Genomic DNA, 20,135 nt, shown 5'->3' on the forward strand with positions numbered 1-20,135 from the left:
CTGGGCTCAGTGGATCCTCCACCTCAACCTCTTGAGTAGCTGGGACTACAGGCATGCACTGTCACCACCTGGTTATTTTTAAATTTTTTTTGGAGACGGGTTTCACCATTTTGCCCAGGATTTGTAGCCCAATTTTAACATCAAGGTGTGTACACTGTTTTTTAGACATAATGCTATTGTACTTTTACTATATTATGGTATAGTGGAAACATGTTTATTATATGTACTGGGAAACAAAAAAATTGAGTGTGGCTCTCTTTTTTGTAATGGCTTGGAACTGAACCCCTAGTCTCTCCAAAGTATGCCTGTAAATGATCAAACAGGAAGCAATCTCGTGGGTTTCATATTAAAAGCTTTAAACATTTATATACCTGTTATTTATACAAAGTGTGCTTACAGGCATTTACTATATACAATTGTAACTCATAACTTTGCTTTAGTTAACAATTGTAGGATAAAAAGTTATCAGTGGAATAGCCAGTCTCTGTAATAAATGCATATTGGCAAATTTTCTCTGAGCAACGTGTACAGTTTGTAAATTATTTTCTTTCTGTTATGTTTGTTCTGATTGTTTATTAAGCATAACTCTGGGTCTGTCAAATTAAATATTTAAAAGTAAGCTTACATTTTGCAGAGTTGTTTTTAACTCCCCCCTCCCCTTCCCTCCCGTCCCCTCCTCTCCCCTCCCCTTCCGACGAAGTCCGACTAGAGTGCAGTGGAGCGATCTCGGCTAACTGCAAGCTCCGCCTCCCGGGTTCACGCCATTCTCCGGCCTCAGCCTCCCGAGTAGCTGGGACTACAGGCGCCCGCCAACATACCCGGCTACTTTTTTGTATTTTTAGTAGAGACGGGGTTTCACTGTGTTAGCTAGCCTTGGCCTCCCGAAGTGCTGGGATTACAGGCGTGAGCCACCGCGCCCGGCCTTTTTTTTTTCTTTCCGAGACAGAGTCTCGCTCTGTCGCCCAGTCTGGAGTGCAGTGGTGCAATCTTGGCTCATTGCAACCTCCGCCTCCCAGGTTCAAGCGATTCTCGTGCCTCAGCCTCCCAAGTAGCTGGCATTACAGACGTGCACCACCGCACCTGGCTAATTTTTGTATTTTTACTAGAGATGGGGTTTCACCATGTTGGCCAAGCTGGTCTCGAACTCTTGACCTCAGGTGATCCACCTGCCTAGGCCTCTCAAAGTGTTGGGATTACAGGCGTGAGCCACCGCGCCCGGCCCTTTTTTTTTTTTTTTTTTTTTTTTTTTTTTTGGAGACAGGGTCTCCCACTATCACTCAGGCTAGAGTGCAGTGGCCGCAATCTCGGTTCTCTGAAGCCTCAACCTCATAAGCTCAAGCGATCCTCCCACTCCAGGCATGGGCCACCATGCTCAGCTAAATTTTTAAAATCTTTTACTTTTTGTAGAGATGGGGATCTCGCTATGTTGCCCAGCGTGGTCTCGAACTCCTGGGCTTAAGTGATCCGCCCGCCTGGGTTTCCCACAGTGCTGGGATTACAGGCGTGAGCCATTGCCCCCGGCCTCGAATAATTTATTTAATGTTAATTTAGTAAGTATCAGTCACGGACAGATTGGAAAAAGAAAAACAACTGATCCCTCCTCTTGATAGTGAGTAGCACTGGTTTACACAGCTAGGCTGCTCCTTGAAGGCTGACACTGCATTTTATTCAAATTTTCCTGACAGTGGGACTTAGGCAATTATATATTGAATAAATAAATAAATTTTCACTCTGCTGCTAGGTCCAATGCTCTCATAAAATGTCTATCATAATTCCTCAACGATTAGTCTTGGTAACATCTACTGAAGTTTTTTTGTTTGCTTTTTTTTTTTTTTGAGACGGAGTCTTGCTCTGTCGCCCGGGCTGGAGTGCAGTGGCGCGATCTCGGCTCACTGCAAGCTCCGCCTCTCGGGTTCACGCCATTCTTCTGTCTCAGCCTCCCGAGGAGCTGGGACTACAGGCGTCCGCCACCACGCCCGGCTAATTTTTTGTATTTTTAGTAGAGACAGGGTTTCACCGTGTTAGCCAGGATGGTCTCGATCTCCTGACCTCGTGATCCGCCCGCCTCGGCCTCCCAAAGTGCCGGGAGTACAGGCATGAGCCACCGCGCCCAGCCTACTGAAGTTTATTAAATGCCAGGATCCACGCTACGCCCTTCACCATTCATTCCCCAGCCTTCGCTCCCACGTTCTCGTTCCATGGGGAGGGGGCGTGCCCAGCACTACGGCCCGTCCTACCTGTGCCTTCGTTGGTCGAGCTCGACGCCCGTTACTGCCGAGTCCCGCCCAGGCCTTGCCCCCTCGTAGTCGGCCAGGCCGAGAAGAGGCGTGGCCACTGCCGCGCCGGGGCGGTCCGGGAGGTCTCTTCTCCTCCAGTGATACTCTGGGCGAGCTCGCGGGCGAGCTGTGGGTCGCAAGTCGTAGTGGGAGCGCGTGTCGCTGTCCCCAGGAGCCGCCAGCCGACGCCCCGCCCCGCCCCCTTGGCGCGCAGGTTCCGCGCGAGCTCGCGCACGCGCGCGCGCGCGCACCCGCCAGAGGCTTGGTGAGGCTTGCGGGGACGGGGCGGCCGGAGGCCGGGCTGCCGAAGTGCGAGGGGAGGAGCCCGAGCCGTCGCTGCCGCCGCCGCTGAGGTAGAGGAGCATGTCTGCAACTCGAGCCAAGAAAGTGAAGATGGCCACCAAATCATGCCCCGAGTGCGACCAACAGGTGGGTGCTGGGGGCCGGGCGCGCGGGCGGGCGGCAGTGGCTTGGCGGCCGTTGCCTGTGGAGGGGGACCTCGCCGGGCTCTCGGTGGCTGAGCGGTGGGCAGGTCTTTGGGCCCGGCCGCGGCGGCGGCGGTGGGGGTCCGGGGCCGGTCGGGCTGCACCGAGGGGTTTCGCGGGAAGAGCCCGGGGCCGTGGCCAGCCAGTATCCGCCTGGCGGCGGCCAGACAACCGAGCCCCTCCTGCTGTGTCCCGGCAGCTGGGGGAGCACGCCTGTGGTGGGCTCATTGGGCGGCTGTCTGGCGCCCCAGACTCTTCTCGCCGGCGGCGGTGACAGCGGTGGGAGCCTGCGGGCGGCAGCCCCGGCGAGAGGGCGCCGTGCGCCCGCCTCCCAGGCCAGGCCCTGGCTCCGAGAGCCCCTCCTGCGGCCCGGGCGGCTTTGTTCCCGGTTCCGACGGGTGCGGGGCTCCCCCAAAACGGCGCCTCAGCGACCGGGGCGGGCGCCTGAGTGGGACAAAGCGGGCCGCGTGTAATGATTTTGAGTTTCGGCGAATTTGGAGATTTTTTTTTCCCCTCCTCACGTATTTATTATATTTTTGCTGTGCAATCGCGAATCCTGCATTTACGTTGTTTTTAATGGTTCATGATTGAATAAGGCCCCCGTTTAAGCCCTTCCTCCTTTTTGGGCGCTCGTAGTATCCCCACCCTTCGCAGTATCCACTGTTACAAATTTGGCCTGTCTGCTTCTAGATCTATATCTCTGTCTCACTCTGTCTCTCTCTCCCTCCCTCTCTCTCTATCTGGTTTCTTGAATTTGAAACGATTCCTTTCTACATTGAGTTCATGGTGTAATAGTTGTAATTTAAACATCTCATTTCAGTGTTCTCTGTGTTGAAGCGTGTCTCAATTCTTTACTGGAATAATAGACATTCCTTTAAGCCTTAACATCGAATGAGTTAAAACTCCTTCAATTAAAAGCATTCGTAAGGCCCTCATTTGTTACCAGCGTGTAGATCTGGGTGTGTTTTTTCCTTTTCCACTGAGTGAATTTTTTCAAAATGACTACCTTTCTCGCCTCCCCTCCCCCCCGCCTTTTTAAATTTTTTAAAATCAAGAGTAATTTGAAATGGCTGGTGACTTTTTAATAAGCTGACTTTAGTGCATTTTTCAAGGATAATTCTTGTAGGTTTTTCAAATCTTGTAACAGAAAACATGTTACATGTTTTATTAAGTATCCTTTATGGGCTGTAGTACAAACGCTCATCAGAAAAAGGTTGTGCAAGAAATACAGTGTAGGAGCTATGCCAGTATGCAGTATAAAAACAGTTTAGTCATGTTTTCCAAAGAGTTACTTTCATTCTTACTACTAAACTAAATTTGTTAAATTTTGACAAAACTGGTCTTTGCGATATGACTCTTTGTGGGAGATTATTTCAGTGTTTAAATCATTTCCAATTATTCCAGTTAATTGTGTAGAAGTATAAGGTTTACATGGGGTATGCGTTATGCATTCCAGTTTCTGTAAGGCACAAGTATTTGCAAATCCTGACTTCGTTCTAATTGGCATAAAGCAACCTTTTGGGAAAAATAGCCAGTTTTTTATGACTATTTTTATATAAAAGAGCAAAGGATACTAAACTTATAGGAGTTTCTGAAAAACTGTTCAACAAAACAGGATCAGTGTTTTATTTGGAAAGATCACATTCATTTTATTATACACCCCCTTCCCCATATTTATTCTTTCATATAAAATCAGCTTTCCCAGCTTTGGCTGTAATAACAAAATACCATAGACTGGGTGGCTTAAACAACAGAAATTTATTTTCTCACAGTTCTGGAGGCTGGAAGTCCAAGATAATGGTGCAAGCATGGTTATGTTCTGGTGAGGGCTCTCTTCTTGGCTTGCAGATGGCTGTCTTCTTGGTGGCCTCACATGGCGGAGAGAGGGTCAAGCTCTCTCCCTTTTCTTTTTTTTTTTTTTTTTTTTGAGAGGGAGTCTTGCTCTGTCGCCCGGGCTGGAGTGCAGTGGCCGAATCTCAGCTCACTGCAAGCTCCGCCTCCCAGGTTTACGCCATTCTCCTGCCTCAGCCTCCCGAGTAGCTGGGACTACAGGCGCCCGCCACCTCGCCCAGCTAGTTTTTTGTATTTTTTAGTAGAGACGGGGTTTCACTGTGTTAGCCAGGATGGTCTGGATCTCCTGACCTCGTGATCCGCCCATCTCGGCCTCCCAAAGTGCTGGGATTACAGGCTTGAGCCACCGCGCCCGGCCTCCCTTTTCATAAAAGGTCTCTAATCACATCATGAGGGCCCCACCCTCATGACTTAATTTAAATCTAATTATCTCTCAAAGGCCCCATCTCCAAATACCATCACACTGGGGTTAAGGCTTCAATATATGAATTTGGGTATGTGGGGGGCGCATAATTCTGCCCATAGCAAACTAGTACATAATTTAATGAGTTGGTTTGTTTTGTCCTTTATTCCAAATACTTAAGTGAATATAACGTGTATAAGGACTAATTAAAACTTTTGGTGATATGAACCTGATGTGAAAAAATAATGGATTAATTTTAGCTTTCTAATTTAAAAGTACTGGCTTCTTTTAGTTACAAACCAGAATATGATTATAATCTAGAAAGCCATTTTCTAAACATTAGATTACTGCTATGATTCTAAGTTGCCTAAAAAACATTAAATTAGAATTTAGGTATAGTTTATAAACATAAATGTAAAATCTTTAAATTTGAGATTTCCCAGTTGATTGGATTTACTTGTGTGTGTGTGCGTAAGTTTGAAAGACTGGTACAGAGATCAGCAAACAAGAAAAAGCTAGATTATCAACTGCTTTGTAACATCTCCTTTGCAGGCTTCTGTTGAACATATCATTCTAAAACATATTAAACCACAATACTTTTATTTTCAAGGGGTTTCATATCCATCAGTCACTCAAAATCACTGAGCTATTTTGTGTGCAGTGGTACTCAAGATTCTTGTCAGTTTTCTGGTATCTTTTGTGTATGCTTCTGTTTTTGTCTTTGTTTTTTAAAAAAATAGAGCAGCTTTTTTTTAATTTAAAGGAAATTTTATGTGATGGATAGCAAATATGTCTGGTATAAGTTCCTTTGGTTCTCTCAGTAATAAAGAATCTAAATGAGTTATCTGTAATGTAATTATTTTAGAGCTTTTAAAAAATCAGTTAAATGGCGTGCGCAGTGGCTCACACCTGTAATCCCAATACTTTGGGAGGCAGAGGCTAGTGGATCACGAGGTCAGGAGTTCCAGACCATCTTGGCTAACACGGTGAAACACCATCTCTACTAAAAAATTAGCTGGGCGTGGTGGCATGCACCTGTAGCCCCAGCTACTGGGGAGGCTGAGGCAGGAGAATTGCTTGAACCTGGGAGGCAGAGGTTGCAGTGAGCCAAGATCGCACCACCGTACTCCAGCCTGGGCGACAGAGACTCCGTCTCAAAAAAAAAAAAAAAAAAAGGTGAAAAATCAGTGAAACACTATAGGACGAGATTTTTTTTTTTTTTTTGCAGATTTAAAAAATCCAGGCCAGGCACGGTGGCTCACACCTGTAATCCCAACACTTTGGAAGGCCGAGGCGGGTGGATCACCTGAGGTCAGGAGTTCGAGACCAGCCTGGCCAACATGGTGAAAACCTGTCTCTACTAAAAATACAAAAATTAGCCGGGCATGGTGGCAGGCACCTGTAAACTTCATCTCAAAAAAAATAAAAAAATAAAAATAAAAATATCTGTTTTACTTGTAAAACATACAAACAACCTAAATCTTTCTTTCAAAAAGTGAATACCCAGTAAACTAGCAGTAAACAATACTTTGAATATTTCCTTTTTTTTTTTTTTTTTTTGAGACGGAGTCTTGCTCTGTCACCCAGGCTGGAGTGCAGTGGCCGGATCTCAGCTCACTGCAAGCTCCTCCTCTCGGGTTCACGCCATTCTCCTGCCTCAGCCTCCCGAGTAGCTGGGACTACAGGCACCCGCCACTTCGCCCAGCTAGTTTTTTGTATTTTTTAGTAGAGACGGGGTTTCACCGTATTAGCCAGGATGGTCTCGATCTCCTGACCTCATGATCCGCCCGTCCCGGCCTCCCAAAGTGCTGGGATTACAGGCTTGAGCCACCGCGCCCGGCCTGAATATTTTCTTTCCTTTTAAAATCCTGAAAGTATAACATTAGAATTTCATTACTGTTGTGTTTATCAACTGAAATGTAAAGAAACTTTAGTGTGTTTGTTTAAAATCTAAATTATACTATAATTAATGAAATGAGGTTAATATTACTGAAGTTGTCCAACCTATTTGATAATTGTTTTTACAGGATCTAGGGTGGTGATGGTGGTGGTGGTGTGTTTGTTTGTTTGTTTTTCCAGGGCAGAGGTTGTGGGGAAGGAACTTTTTATTTTAAACAGGATGATAGAATGAATTAACTCTGGCACATGAAGGTTTATTGAGCATAAAACACTTTCATTTGTGGATGAAAATCAACCTATCAGTTGAGTTAGTGTTTGTGCATTCTGGGTCTCAAAGCCAAATGTACATTTCTCATCTAACTGCAACACTGTTAATTCTGGATATGGATTGATATGATGTTCTTTTGTATAAGACTGAAACCCAGATTCAAATTTATTGAGTTTCAGTAGCTGGAAGAAAATGCTTGCTGATTAGGAAAGGAGCTGTTGAGTAAGAACATGCATTTGTGTATTTTGGATAGCATTAATTTAAAACAATTTACATTACTGTGGATGCCCTTAATAATATGTTTAGGTGTAAATGAAATGAGTCAGTGCCTTTGAGCTTGGTTTATATGAAGATATGAAATTTGAAAAAATGGCAGACATCTCTTTTAGACAGATTTTACACTATTTAAAAAATGTAACTTTTTTTGGTTGTGATTTGAAGGGATCTCATCACATTCTTAACAAAGCAAGCTGTTAGACAAATCTGGAGTTTGATTATTTTTATTGATTTCTGTGCTATTTTTCTTAAATACAAACTGGAGATCCTTTGTTCAATGTTTTTATACAAAGAAAAGGAATTCTTCTGCCAAAATTTCAATTTAGCTCAATTAGATCAAGTATTTAGATTTTGTAAGATGAGGCATTCTGTACATAGATAAAAAGCTTCAGCAGAACAACTGCCAAATGGGGGAATTTATCTTACAAAGAAAATTGAAATTTTCTTACTGTAATTATTCTGTAAATACTTTTTCGTCAAGATTAGTTTCAGACTTTTGGTGAACAAGTCTTGATTCCAAGGATTGTTAACTTTGATATGGGTGAAATGATTATGGGGAAAACTAAAAAATTTTTTCAGTGATTTTCAGTAGCACTTGGCTTAAAAAACAGTTACAAGTTTGGAGTAGAGAAAGGAAATTTACGTATTTTGCAGATTTGGAAGCAGAAGCTTGAAGATCTTAAATATCTTGTCCAGAGTCATTTCTGGAACTAAGATATAAGATTCTGGATCTAAATTCCTACTTTCTCCTACATTCTCTTTTTTTATGTCAGTATACTTTTGCCTCTCAAACTGGTTGTTGTTAGAAAGAATAAGACCTAATATTTGATAGTACAACAGGGGGATTATAGTCAATAATTTTTTTTTTGAGACGGAGTCTTGCTTATGTTGCCCAGGCTGGAGTGCAATGGTGCGATCTTGGCTCACTGCAACCAACCTCTGCCTCCCGGGTTCAAGCGATTCTCCTGCCTCAGCCTCCCAGGTAGTTGGGATTATAGGCATGCGCCACGATGCCCGGCTAATTTTGTATTTTTTTTTTTAGTAGGGACAGAGTTTCACCATGTTGGTCAGGCTGGTCTCAAACTCCTGACCTCAAGTGATCCACCTGCCTCGGCCTCCCAACAGGTGTGAGCCACCGCGCCCAGTCCTATAGTCAGTAATAATTTAATTGTACATTTAAAAATAACTTTAAAAGTGTAGATTATTTGTAACACAAAGGATGAATGTGTGATTCATGATATGATTGTTAGGCACTACATGTCTGTGTTAGTGTACCCCATAAACATGTACACCTACTATCTACCCACAACAATTTAAGAAAAAACTGGTTGCTGTAAACTATTCTTTATTCTTTTTTGTCAGTAGTAGTTGATATCTTCTCCTCTCATGTTAGAATCCTGAGTTATTTTCACTTCTTCCCACTTTTTCACCAGTCATCAGTTTGGGCCTTTGTCTGTTTTTCTTGCCTTTGAAACTCTGGCAGATCTACCTTTTTCCATTTCCATTCTTACTATTCCACTTGGTCCTTCATAATCTTTTACCAGGGTTACTTTAATGACTTCCTGCCCACTCACCCTTTTCAAATTTGTTCTATACCATAAAATGCTGTCAAACTAACCTTTTAGGAAATGCTACCTTTTTTTCCACATACTTCCCCTTGCTCTGACCCTATTACAGTTTTCTATCGGTCGCTCACATCAGTGCATATTTAATATGCATTTATTTTTTATGGTGTTGGTATGGTCCTCATTGTTTTGTTAAGCAGTAGAAGAATATGAATATCAGGCCGGGCGTGGTGGCTCACTCCTATAATCCTAGCACTTTGGGAGGCTGAGGCGGGCAGATCACGAGGTGAGGAGTTCAAGACCAACCTGGCCAATATGGTAAAACCCTGTCTCTACTAAAAATATAAAAATTAAGGCCGGGCGCGGTGGCTCAAGCCTGTAATCCCAGCACTTTGGGAGGCCGAGACGGGCGGATCACGACGTCAGGAGTTCGAGACCATCCTGGCTAACACGGTGAAACCCCGTCTCTACTAAAAAATACAAAAAACTAGCCGGGCGAGGTGGTGGGCGCCTGTAGTCCCAGCTACTCGGGAGGCTGAGGCAGGAGAATGGCGTAAAAACCCGGGAGGCGGAGCTTGCAATGAGCTGAGATCCGGCCACTGCACTCCAGCCTGGGCGACACAGCAAGACTCCGTCTCAAAAAAAAAAAAAAAAAAAAAAATATAAAAATTAGCTGGGCATGGTGGCGGGTGCCTGTAGTCTCAGCTACTTGGGAGGCTGAGGCAGAAGAATCACTTGAACCCGGGAGGCAGAGGTTGCAGTGAGCCTAGATCATGCCACTGCACTCCAGCCTGGGTGACAGAGTGAGACTTCGTCCCAAAAAAAAAAAAAAAAGAAGAAAAAAGAGAATGTGAATATCTATGTGATATGATACTCATCTCAGACAATTTGTTGTAAGGAGTTGGGGTTTAAATAAATACGTGATTCCTACTTCAAGTAATTTATCATTCATTTGAGGAGATCATATAGACACTGAGAAATTTAACAATAGAAAAATAGTAATAATATGTATTTTTCTTTTTTTCCTACAGGTTCCTGTTGCATGTAAATCATGTCCCTGTGGTTACATATTTATTAGCAGAAAACTTTTAAATGCAAAACACTCAGAGAAATCACCACCTTCTACAGGTAATTGTGAGTTTAATACCTTTTTAGCTTTTTGATGTAGAAATACAAAGTTAATTTTTGTGAATTTACTATTTACATTTTTTTGTTGAAGTTAAAAGTTTAAATCTATTAAAGTGTCTTTGACTTTTATTAACTATTGGAATTAGTTTATGACATTGGTTTCATGTGTATTGCATTTAAATGTTAAGTCGCTTACAACCTGATAACGCTTGTAACAAATTATTTATTTTTGAAGTCGGAGAACCATTGATGGGTTTTAGCAAGTGACCTGATCTGATAGACAAACTTAAAAAAAATAGTTTTAGTAATAATTGACATTGAGTAAATTGGATGTATTTGAAGTGCACAGTTTGATAAGTTTTGACATATGTATATTACCAGTTAATCACCACAATCAATATTATGAACATTCATCAGTTTCATAAGTGTCCTAGTTCCCCTTGTAATCCCTCCTTCCTGCTACCTCCACTCTAGGTAACCACAGATCTTCCTTCTGTCACTGTTCATATAAATGGAATCATACAGTATGTACTCTTTTTTTGCCTGGTTTCTTTCACTGAGTGTAATTATTTAGGATTCAGCCATGTTGTATGTACCAATAAGAGTTCATTCCTTTTTATTGCTTAGTAGGAGTCTTTGTATGGAGATTTGTTTATCCATTTTCCTGTTGATGGACATTTGAGTTTTTTCTCTTACAATGCTGGTAAAATTTGCAGCAACTTTAAAGTTTTGTTTTTTTTTTTTTAAACTAGTGACCATTGAAAAATATAACTTGGTTTTGGTATGAAAAACGTTTTTAGACATGTTGGCTATATTTTACAGTTCCCTGACCGAGGATATCCAAAAAATGATTTTGTTTGAATTTGTTGCTTTTCCATTAAAATAGACAAATTGGATTTGTTCAATAGACATATTTATTAATACTAAAAGATACAATTTTGTTACTTATGCTTGGCTAAAAGCAGACCTTCATACAGTGGTGACCTCGAAATAAGAGTAGGTTGATTACAAATACGTACTGAGCACCTGCTGTATGCTAGACACTGTTCCAAGCCTTGGGCACAAAGCATTGAATTCTACTGTTAAGGCAGATTTACTGCTGTCATGGAGCTTATATTCTTGTGGGTGGGAGATAGTGAACAAATATACAGAGAAAATGTAACCTTGTGATAAATGCTTTATAGTCCTATGTAGTGACTGGAAGGCTACTTTTGATTGGGTGGTTAGAGAAGGTCCCTCTGAGGAGGTGACATTTAAATGGAGTCTCAGTGGATAGAAGGGGCTAGCCATGATAAGGTCAGGGAGAAGAGCGTTCTTGACAGATGGCAATAGCAAGTGCAAAAGTTCTAAGGTTGGACAAAATTTTGTATATTTTAGGAACAAAAAGACCATTGTGATGGCAGTGTAGACAGTATGGTTAGAAGAGTGGAAGATGAGTTCAGAGGGCTAGGCAGAGGCTAGATTACTCTGATTGTAAACCAGAGTAAGAAGTTTGGATTTTGTTTGTAAACTGTGAGGAGAAACTGTCCCTGAGATGGGGTGGGACAAAGTGAGGAGAAGATGGCATCCTCTGATTTGAGTTTTAGAAAGATCATTCCAGCTGCTGTGTAGAGAACAGTTTGTAGGGGTACAAATATGGAAGTGGATTATTGCAGTAGGTTAACTAAGGATACTGAGTTAGAGTGATTATAGTAGCAGATGATTCAATAATAATTTTTATTTATGTCTGAGAGGTTTATTTATCTTAGGTCTATATAGAAGTGGCGGGAAACTTGTTTAGTTCCATTTCTGTCACTGTTTCAGTTCTCTTCTAATCATGAGAATGAACATAATTCATTGGTTCTTAAAGGCGGTTGCTGGGTTGGCTGTATAGGATTCATCCAGAAGAGCTTGTTAAAAATGCATTTCTGGATCTTACTTTCTGAGAGTTTGGTTTAGATAAAGGAACCCTGAAATGATGATTCACTCAGTAGCTATTTTGGGGTGGCATGTCAGCTCAGTGCTGAGTTTCTAAAAATGAATTAAGACATGGTCCTTGTTCTTAGGGAGACAAAGTGCTTATTTTTTTTATTCAAGTATTTTTGAGTTCATTTTATGTACCAGTGATTCAGATGAGAAATGAGTTAAGAAACTCAACAAAGATAAAAGAAGGAACAGGGCCAGGCATGATGGCTTATGCCTGTAATTCCAGCATTTTGGGAGGCCGATGCAGTAGGATCACATCAGCCTGGGAAGTTGAGGCTGTAGTGAACTGTGATTGTACTGCTGTATTCTAGCCTGGGTGACAGAGTGAGACCTTGTGTAAAACAAAATGAATAAAAGAAGAAACAGATGATACAAGTGTTAATGAGTTGTTAAGTTTAACCAGTTAAACCACAGGGAAGAATTTAGAAGATTCCCAGATCTCTGACTTGGATTGCTAGTTAAAAGAGAATATAAGAGGGAAAACAAGCTGTGGGGGAAAGATGAAGAATTTAATTTTGGGTATAGAAACATCATCCATGTAGTTTTTTTTTTTTTTTTTTTTTTCAGTTGGACATACAGTCTGCAGCCTCAGCTGCAGATAAAACTTTTGAGCCATCAGTGACTAGATGGTAGTTGTCATCATGGAAAATGGATGAGCTGGCACTGCAGAGTTTGTAAGTTAGGAAGAGGAAGGCATTCAGGGACTAAACTTTGACAAACACCAATTTTATAGACAGGTCAGATCAACTGAGAAGAAATGTCAGCCGTAGGAGAAAAACCAACAGCCCAATGTTATATAAGTCGTGGCAATGAGTGAGGTTTTTTTTTTGTTTTTTTTTGTTTTGTTTGTTTTTTGTTTTTTTTTTTTGAGACGGAGTCTCGCTGTGTCTCCCAGGCTGGAGTGCAGTGGCGTGATCTCGGCTCACTGCAAGCTCCGCCTCCCAGGTTCACGCCATTCTCCCGCCTCAGCCTCCCAAGTAGCTGAGACTACAGGCGCCCGCCACCACGCCCGGCTAGTTTTTTGTATTTTTAGTAGAGACGGGGTTTCACCATGTTAGCCAGGATAGTCTCGATCTCCTGACCTCGTGATCCACCCGCCTCGGCCTCCCAAAGTGCTGGGATTACAGGCTTGAGCCACCGCGCCCGGCCATGAGTGAGTTTTAAGAAGCAATTCATTATTATTTTATATTTGGAGTTTCCTGAGGTTTCCTTGTTTAATAAGAGTGGTCTTTTGACTTTGAAGTGAAGATGAAACATTGAAGCCCAGAAATCCCTGCAGGAGGAAGAATCAGCAGCAAAACCAAACCAGAAAGGAAGGAGAAACGTCAAGGATTGGCTGTGCCATAGAAACCACAGGAGGAAAAGATTTTAGGGAGAGGATTAAGAGTATTCAAAGCCTCAAAAACGGTTCGGTAGAGTACGGACATGGGGGTCAGAAAACCTGGCTTCAGATTCAAATTCTTTCCCTTTCTAAGCAACTTAGTTAACCTCCATGAGCAACTGTTGTTTGTTTATAAGATAGATTTATAGTACCGGTGTTAGAGGATTGAAGTGCGTATGAAAATGTCTAACATTTGCAAAGCATGTTAAGTTTTAGGTACTCAGTAATACTCGTTTTTACAATTAAATTTCTTAGAAATAAGGTTTGCCTTGGATAATCCCATAGTATGTAGGGCATTGAGAAGAGTTTAAGGTCACTACAATTTATCAAGTGCTTAGTGTTGTCAGTGAGATCTAGAACATTTCAGTTTTGAGGAAAGTAGTAGAGAATTAATAGAAGAAATGAAAATGTACACTATATATCTGTAAGATAACCAACTTCATTAATTATCAGGGAAATGCAGTTGAAACGAAATGCCATTCTTTTTGCCCACAGCTCACATAAGTGTAAAGAATTTCTAAGTACTTTCATGAGTATGGCAAAATGGATAGTCTCATACTGTTGGGAACAAAAATTGGTATAGCCTTTTTGGAGACCAGTGTTACCAGTAATTGTTAAAAGGTTTAAATACACATAGCCTAGAATGCAGAGCCTAGAATCAGTAGGTAGGTAGCCTAGAGAGCCTAATTGTTTATATACACAAGCATTTACTAGGATTTTCAAGGCAACACTTTATAATAGCAGAAGGTTGTTAGTAAGCCAGATGTAATCAATAGGGGAATGGTTAAATTAAGTAACTAAATTATCTTTTAGTTACTAGTATGTGCTAGTTTGAAAGAATGATACAGATTTTATGTACTGAAACCGGGAAAGATCTCTAAAACATTGTTAATTTAAGAAAAAACTGCAAAACAGTACTTGAAGCATGAGCTTGTTTTTAAAACCCCACAAAATGATTTCTACATGTAGTATTAATAAGGAAATACATAAATGGATAGATAGGTAATTTTTTTTTTGGAGACGAAGTCTCGCTCTGTCGCCCAGGCTGGAGTGCAGTGGCGCGATCTTGGCTCACTGCAAGCTCCGCTTCCCGGGTTCACGCCATTCTCCTGCCTCAGCCTCCCAAGTACCTGGGACTACAGGCGCCCGCCACCACACCCGGCTAATTTTTTGTATTTTTAGTAGAGACGGGGTTTCACCGTGTTAGCCAGGATGGTCTTGATCTCCTGACCTCGTGATCCGCCCGCCTCGGCCTCCCAAAGTGCTGGGATTACAGGCGTGAGCCACCGTGCCTGGCCTAGATAGGTAATTATATAACAGGTAGAGTCAAGGAAGACTTGTTTGCATAAGTAGACATCTTTTTTAAAAAAGGACTATAATTAAAGCTCGTTGATTTAAAAAATAAAGCTATAAAAGATATTTTTAACATTTCACTAGGTTGAAAGCTCTTATTTAATTATTGTACACAGTTTGTGATGTGCAGGAAGAAAAGAATCTGTTAGGCTGACTAGATTTAGCTAGATATGAATTGTTTAAAACTCATGTTTTTCATAAATACTAATCAATTATACCTTCATAACATTCATAGAAATTAGGGAGGTGGTAGAGTAAAACTATATAGAACTTAATGTAGCTGAAAATATGTATATATAAGCAAAATCTATTATAGAAATTAATGAATCTTTTTTTGTTTTTTTGAGCGAGAGCTCTTGTTGCCCTGGCTGGAGTGCAGTGGCGTGATATCTGCTCACTACAACCTCTGTCTCCTGGGTTCAAGCCGCTCTCCTGCCTCAGCCTTCCAAGTAGCTAGGATTACAGGCATTTGTCACCACGCCCCACTTATTTTGTACTTTTAGTAGAAGCGGGGTTTCTCCATGTTGGTCAGGCTGGTCTCAAACTCCCAACCTCAGGTGATCCGTCCGCTTCTGCTTTCCAAAGTGTTGGGATTACAGGTGTGAGCCAGGTGGAATTAATGAACTCCAGGTGGAATTAATGAACTTTTTAAAATTTAAAATTAATTTTGATGAGAGAAAGAGATGCATGTTAGCACTAACACTGTGTTAAGAAATGCTCAGCCGGGTGCGGTGGCTCACGTCTGTAATCCCAGCACTTTAGGAGGCCGAGGCGGGTGGATCACCTGAGGTCAGGAGTTTGAGACCAGCCTGGCCAACATGGTGAAACCCCATCTCTACTAAAAGTACAAAAATTAGCTGGGCGTGGTAGCATGCACCTGTAATCGCAAATACTCGGGAGGCTGAGGCAGGAGAGTTGCTTGAACCAGGGAGGCAGAGGTTATAGTGAGCCAAGATCATACCATTGCACTCCAGCCTGAGCAACAAGAGTGAAACTCCACCTCAAAAAAAAAAAGAAAGAAAGAAAGAAATGCTCAGGCTGGGCACAAGGTCTCACACCTGTAATCCCAGTGCTTTGGGAGGCCAAGGCGAGCAGATCGCTTTGAGCTCAAGAGTTCGAGATCAGGCTGCGCAACATGGCGAAACCCTGTTTCTAAAAAAGAAAAATACAAACAATTAGCCAGGCATGGTGATGTTAACTCTGGAGTATGTCCAGGTTCTTGGTGTCTTGAACAGAGAACTGGACAAAACACACAAAGCAAGGAAGGATTGAATGGATTTATTGATAAAGTACAGTGTGGGAGTGGGCTTGGAGCATAGGGTCTCAAAGGCCCTGTTACAGAGTTTTTGTGAGTTTAAATACCCTCTATTTGGGGCACACCCTATGTAAAAGGAGAGCATGAAGTAAGGTTACAAAGTCATTTACTTGGCCTACCCCCTATAGAGAGGATGAAGTAAAGTTACAAAGTCATTTACTTGGCCTATGCCCTATGAAGAGGATGTTTCCTGTTATAGCCGAAGTGTGAGATCGCTTTAAGTTCCCTGCCTCCAGACCCTATTTTTTGGCCTCAGTGGTATGTACCTGTTGTCTCAGCTACTTGGGAGGCTGAGGTGGGAGGATTGCTTGAGCCTGGGAAGCAGAGGTTGTAGTGAGTGGTGATCTTGCTGCTGCACTCCAGCCTGAGTGACAGAGTGAGACTCTATCTCAAATTAAAAAAGAAGAAAATTTTAATTATAAAAACTGTAGAAGAAAATAAATTTCTAAATGAGACACTAGTTCATAAAATTTAGAATTTAAAATTTAATAAAATTAAAAATTTAGAGTTCCCTGTAAAGGAAAGAAAAAATAGTTGAGACAGTAGGAAATTATAATTGCTTATTAGTATTTTAACTGTGTAATTTTCAATGAGTAAAAGGTTTAGGGTAAGCATAGTCAAGTAAATAACCTTCTCATTTTTTATGGGGAGAAAGAAAAAAGGGAAAAAAACCTAAACTTAGTTTTCAAATTATTCTTTAATATAAGTTAATAGGCTAAGGCTGATAAGCAACGAAGTTTATAAATGACAAGTTCACTTTTAGTTAAGGGAAAAAAATGGAGAAATGATTATCACCTGTACCTTTTATAAATCCAAAGTGATTGAGTGGTATAAGTGGTCCTCAACTCTGAATTGACTGTGGAGGTTTGGTTTTGTTATTCAGAAAGTATTGTTCTTTACTTGCTGGCCGGCGCGGTGACTCATGCCTGTAATCCCAACACTTTGAGAGGCTGAGGCAGAGGGATCACTTGAGGTCAGGAGTTCAAGACCAACCTGGCCAATGTGGTGAAACCCCATCTCTACTAAAAATACAAAAATTAAAAAAAAAAAAAATACAAGCCTTGTTCCTTACTTGCTAATTGCATAAAAGTGCTGTACGTTCCTATATGAAACATGGCTTTTATGTAGTTGATTTTTGTGGGGTTTTTCTTGCCTTTTGATGAAAAAAATGCATACATTTGCCTCTGAGCCTGTACTTTTAGATTCTTAATCATACAGTCTATGATATCTATATTCATCTTCAAAACACTTTTCATAGAGTTCTTTGACTTCTAATTAAGACTGATTGTTTTTAGGTCTGCTGTACAGCTCTTGTACTAGGATTTCTTTCCATTGTACTCCCAGGATAATCCCTTTTCTTTTCTTTTCTTTTCTTTTCTTTTCTTTTCTTTTCTTTCTTCTTTCTTTTTGAGACAGAGTCTTGCTCTGTCACCCAGGCTGAAGTGCAGTGGCCTGATCTCGGCTCACTGCAACCTCCACCTCCTGGGTTCAAATGATCCTCCTGCCTCAGCCTCCCTAGTAGTTGGGATTACAGGCATGTGCCACCATGCCTGGCTAATTTTTTAATTTGTAGTAGAGACGGAGTTTCTCCATGTTGGCCAGGCTAGTCTTGAACTTCTGACCTCAGGTGGATCTGCCCGCCTCGGCCTCCCAAAGTGCTGGAATTACAGGGGTGAACCACCACGCTTGGTACCACTCTTTCTTACATACTGTGTGTTTGTTCCTTTTAACCCATGTGTTTTTACTTTTGGAACAAATTTCCCAGAAATTGCTTTATTCCTGGAAAAACTTTTCCAGACAAGACATAATGGTACATTTCTTATCTTATATTGTGGAGAGTGCCTTTGTTTTGCATTCACACTTTAATTTTGTTCTCATTCTTCCTTGGCATTCAGTGGGTCCTTTCCATCTGAAAGCTCAGCTCTTCAACTCAAGGCAGTTTTTATCCATTATTGCTTTTCCCCCCATTTCCTTTCCTTTTCATTCTGGCATGCCTATAGGATCATGTTAGGATTGTGTTGTACACTGTATTGGAAATTGACACTGTATTGGAAGGAGGATAAAGATAGGCAGTACAAGGGTAGTGGCTCAATGATTTCATCAAAGACTTAGTCTCTTCTCTTTCTTCCACCTTAAGAAGATGTGGCTTACCCTCATTGTTCTGAGGTAGTTCTTATTGCACCTCTAAGCATCCTATACACATTTCAAGAAGGAAGAAGAGGGAAGAGCAGAGAAACAAAGGGGCATGCCAGCTATGCTTCTTCCCTAGAAAAAATCTTTCTGGAAACCTTACCCAGTTTCACTTACCTGTCATTGGCTAGAGCTAGATGCCACCTCACCTGCAGGGAGAGTCTTGAGAATATATACCGATTTTAGGCATATTGCCCTCTTTAACAGAACAAGATTCTGTTCTTAATGAAGACAGGGAGAAGGAATAATGGGTAGATAATTAGCAGTTCTGTCATAGGGATATCTATTAGGTTTCTTGGATCTTTCCTTCATTTTTCTTTACTTTCTGTCACATTCTCTTTTTGTCTTTTTGCTTTATTCCAGGACATTTTGTTGATTTTCCTTTCTACATCTATAATTTTGTCATCAAGCATGTCCACCATTTAGCTTATTAGCACCTAAACTTTAGCAGGGTATCTTGTTTTCTAATTTCTTCTTTTTCATAGAATTTTGAAAATAGTTTTATTATGGTAAAATATAACAAAATATACTATTTTAACCATTTATAAATGTACAGTTTAGTGGCATTAAGTACATTCATATTGTATTCTTAACCATCACTACCATCCAATTCCGGAACTTATTTTTTTCAAACTGAAACTCTGTACCCATTAAACAATGACTGCCATTTCCTTCTCCCCCATGCCCCAGGCAACCACCATTCTACTTTCTCTGTGAATTTCACTGCTCTAGGCACCTCATGTAAATGGAATCATACAATATTTGTCCTTTTGGGTCTGGCTTATTTCACTTAACACAGTGTCCTCAAGGTTTCATCCATGTTGTAACATGCATGAGAATTTCCTTTTTAAGGTTAAATAATATTGCATTTTATGTATATGCCATATTTAGTTTATTCATGTATTAATCAGTGGACACATGGATTGGTTTAACGTTTTTGCTATTGTGAATAATGCTGCATGGTATACAAATATCTGTCCTGATATCTGCTTTCATTTCTTTTGAGTATATGCCCAGAGGAATTGTTGGATCATATGTTGATTCTATTTTAATTTTTTGAGGACTGACTTTACTGTTTTCCATAGCAGCTCCATTTTACATTTCTACCAGCAGTGTACAGATGTTCCAGTTTTTCTACATCCTCACCAACACTTATTTTCTGATTTTGTTTTGCTTTGCTTTTTATAATAATCTGGTGAGTATGAAGTGGTATCTTGCTGTGGTTTTGATTTGCATTTCTTATTCATGTGATATTGAACATCTTTGCATGTGCTTTGTGGCCATTTATATATCTTCTTTGGAGAAATACCTATTCAAGTCCTTTGCCCATTCTTGAATTGGGGATTTTTTTGTTGTTGTTGACTTGTAAGTTCTTTATATTATTCTGAATATTAATCTCTTTTTTTTTTTTTTTTTGAGATGGAGTCTCGCTCTGTCGCCCAGGCTGGAGTGCAGTGGCCGGATCTCAGCTCACTGCAAGCTCCGCCTTCCGGGTTTACGCCATTCTCCTGCCTCAGCCTCCCGAGTAGGTGGGACTACAGGCGCCTGCCACCACGCCCGGCTAGTTTTTTGTATTTTTTTTTAGTAGAGACGGGGTTTCACCGTGTTAGCCAGGATGGTCTCGATCTCCTGACCTCGTGATCCGCCCGTCTCGGCCCCCCAAAGTGCTGGGATTACAGGCTTGAGCCACCGCGCCCGGCCTAATCTCTTATCTTGTAATAATTTGCCCATATTTTCTCCCATTCCATGTGTTGCCTTTTCATTCTGTTGATAGTGTCCT

At 41.4% G+C, this 20,135-nt stretch overlaps 1 protein-coding gene across 1 annotated transcript in view; it reads left to right on the forward strand.

Moving 5' to 3' along the window:
• C20H16orf87 (chromosome 20 C16orf87 homolog) overlaps positions 1 to 20,135 on the forward strand; it is a 110,874-nt gene that overhangs the window by 76,403 nt on the left and 14,336 nt on the right. The window contains exons 2-3 of the mRNA XM_050773428.1: positions 2,530 to 2,705; positions 10,055 to 10,151. Coding sequence (XP_050629385.1) covers positions 2,640 to 2,705; positions 10,055 to 10,151 — 163 coding nt within the window. The 5' untranslated portion in view covers positions 2,530 to 2,639. The remainder of the gene's footprint in view (positions 1 to 2,529; positions 2,706 to 10,054; positions 10,152 to 20,135) is intronic.

This window comes from Macaca thibetana, chromosome 20 (genome assembly GCF_024542745.1).
Source record: "Macaca thibetana thibetana isolate TM-01 chromosome 20, ASM2454274v1, whole genome shotgun sequence".
Classification (NCBI taxonomy): Eukaryota; Metazoa; Chordata; class Mammalia; order Primates; family Cercopithecidae; genus Macaca; species Macaca thibetana.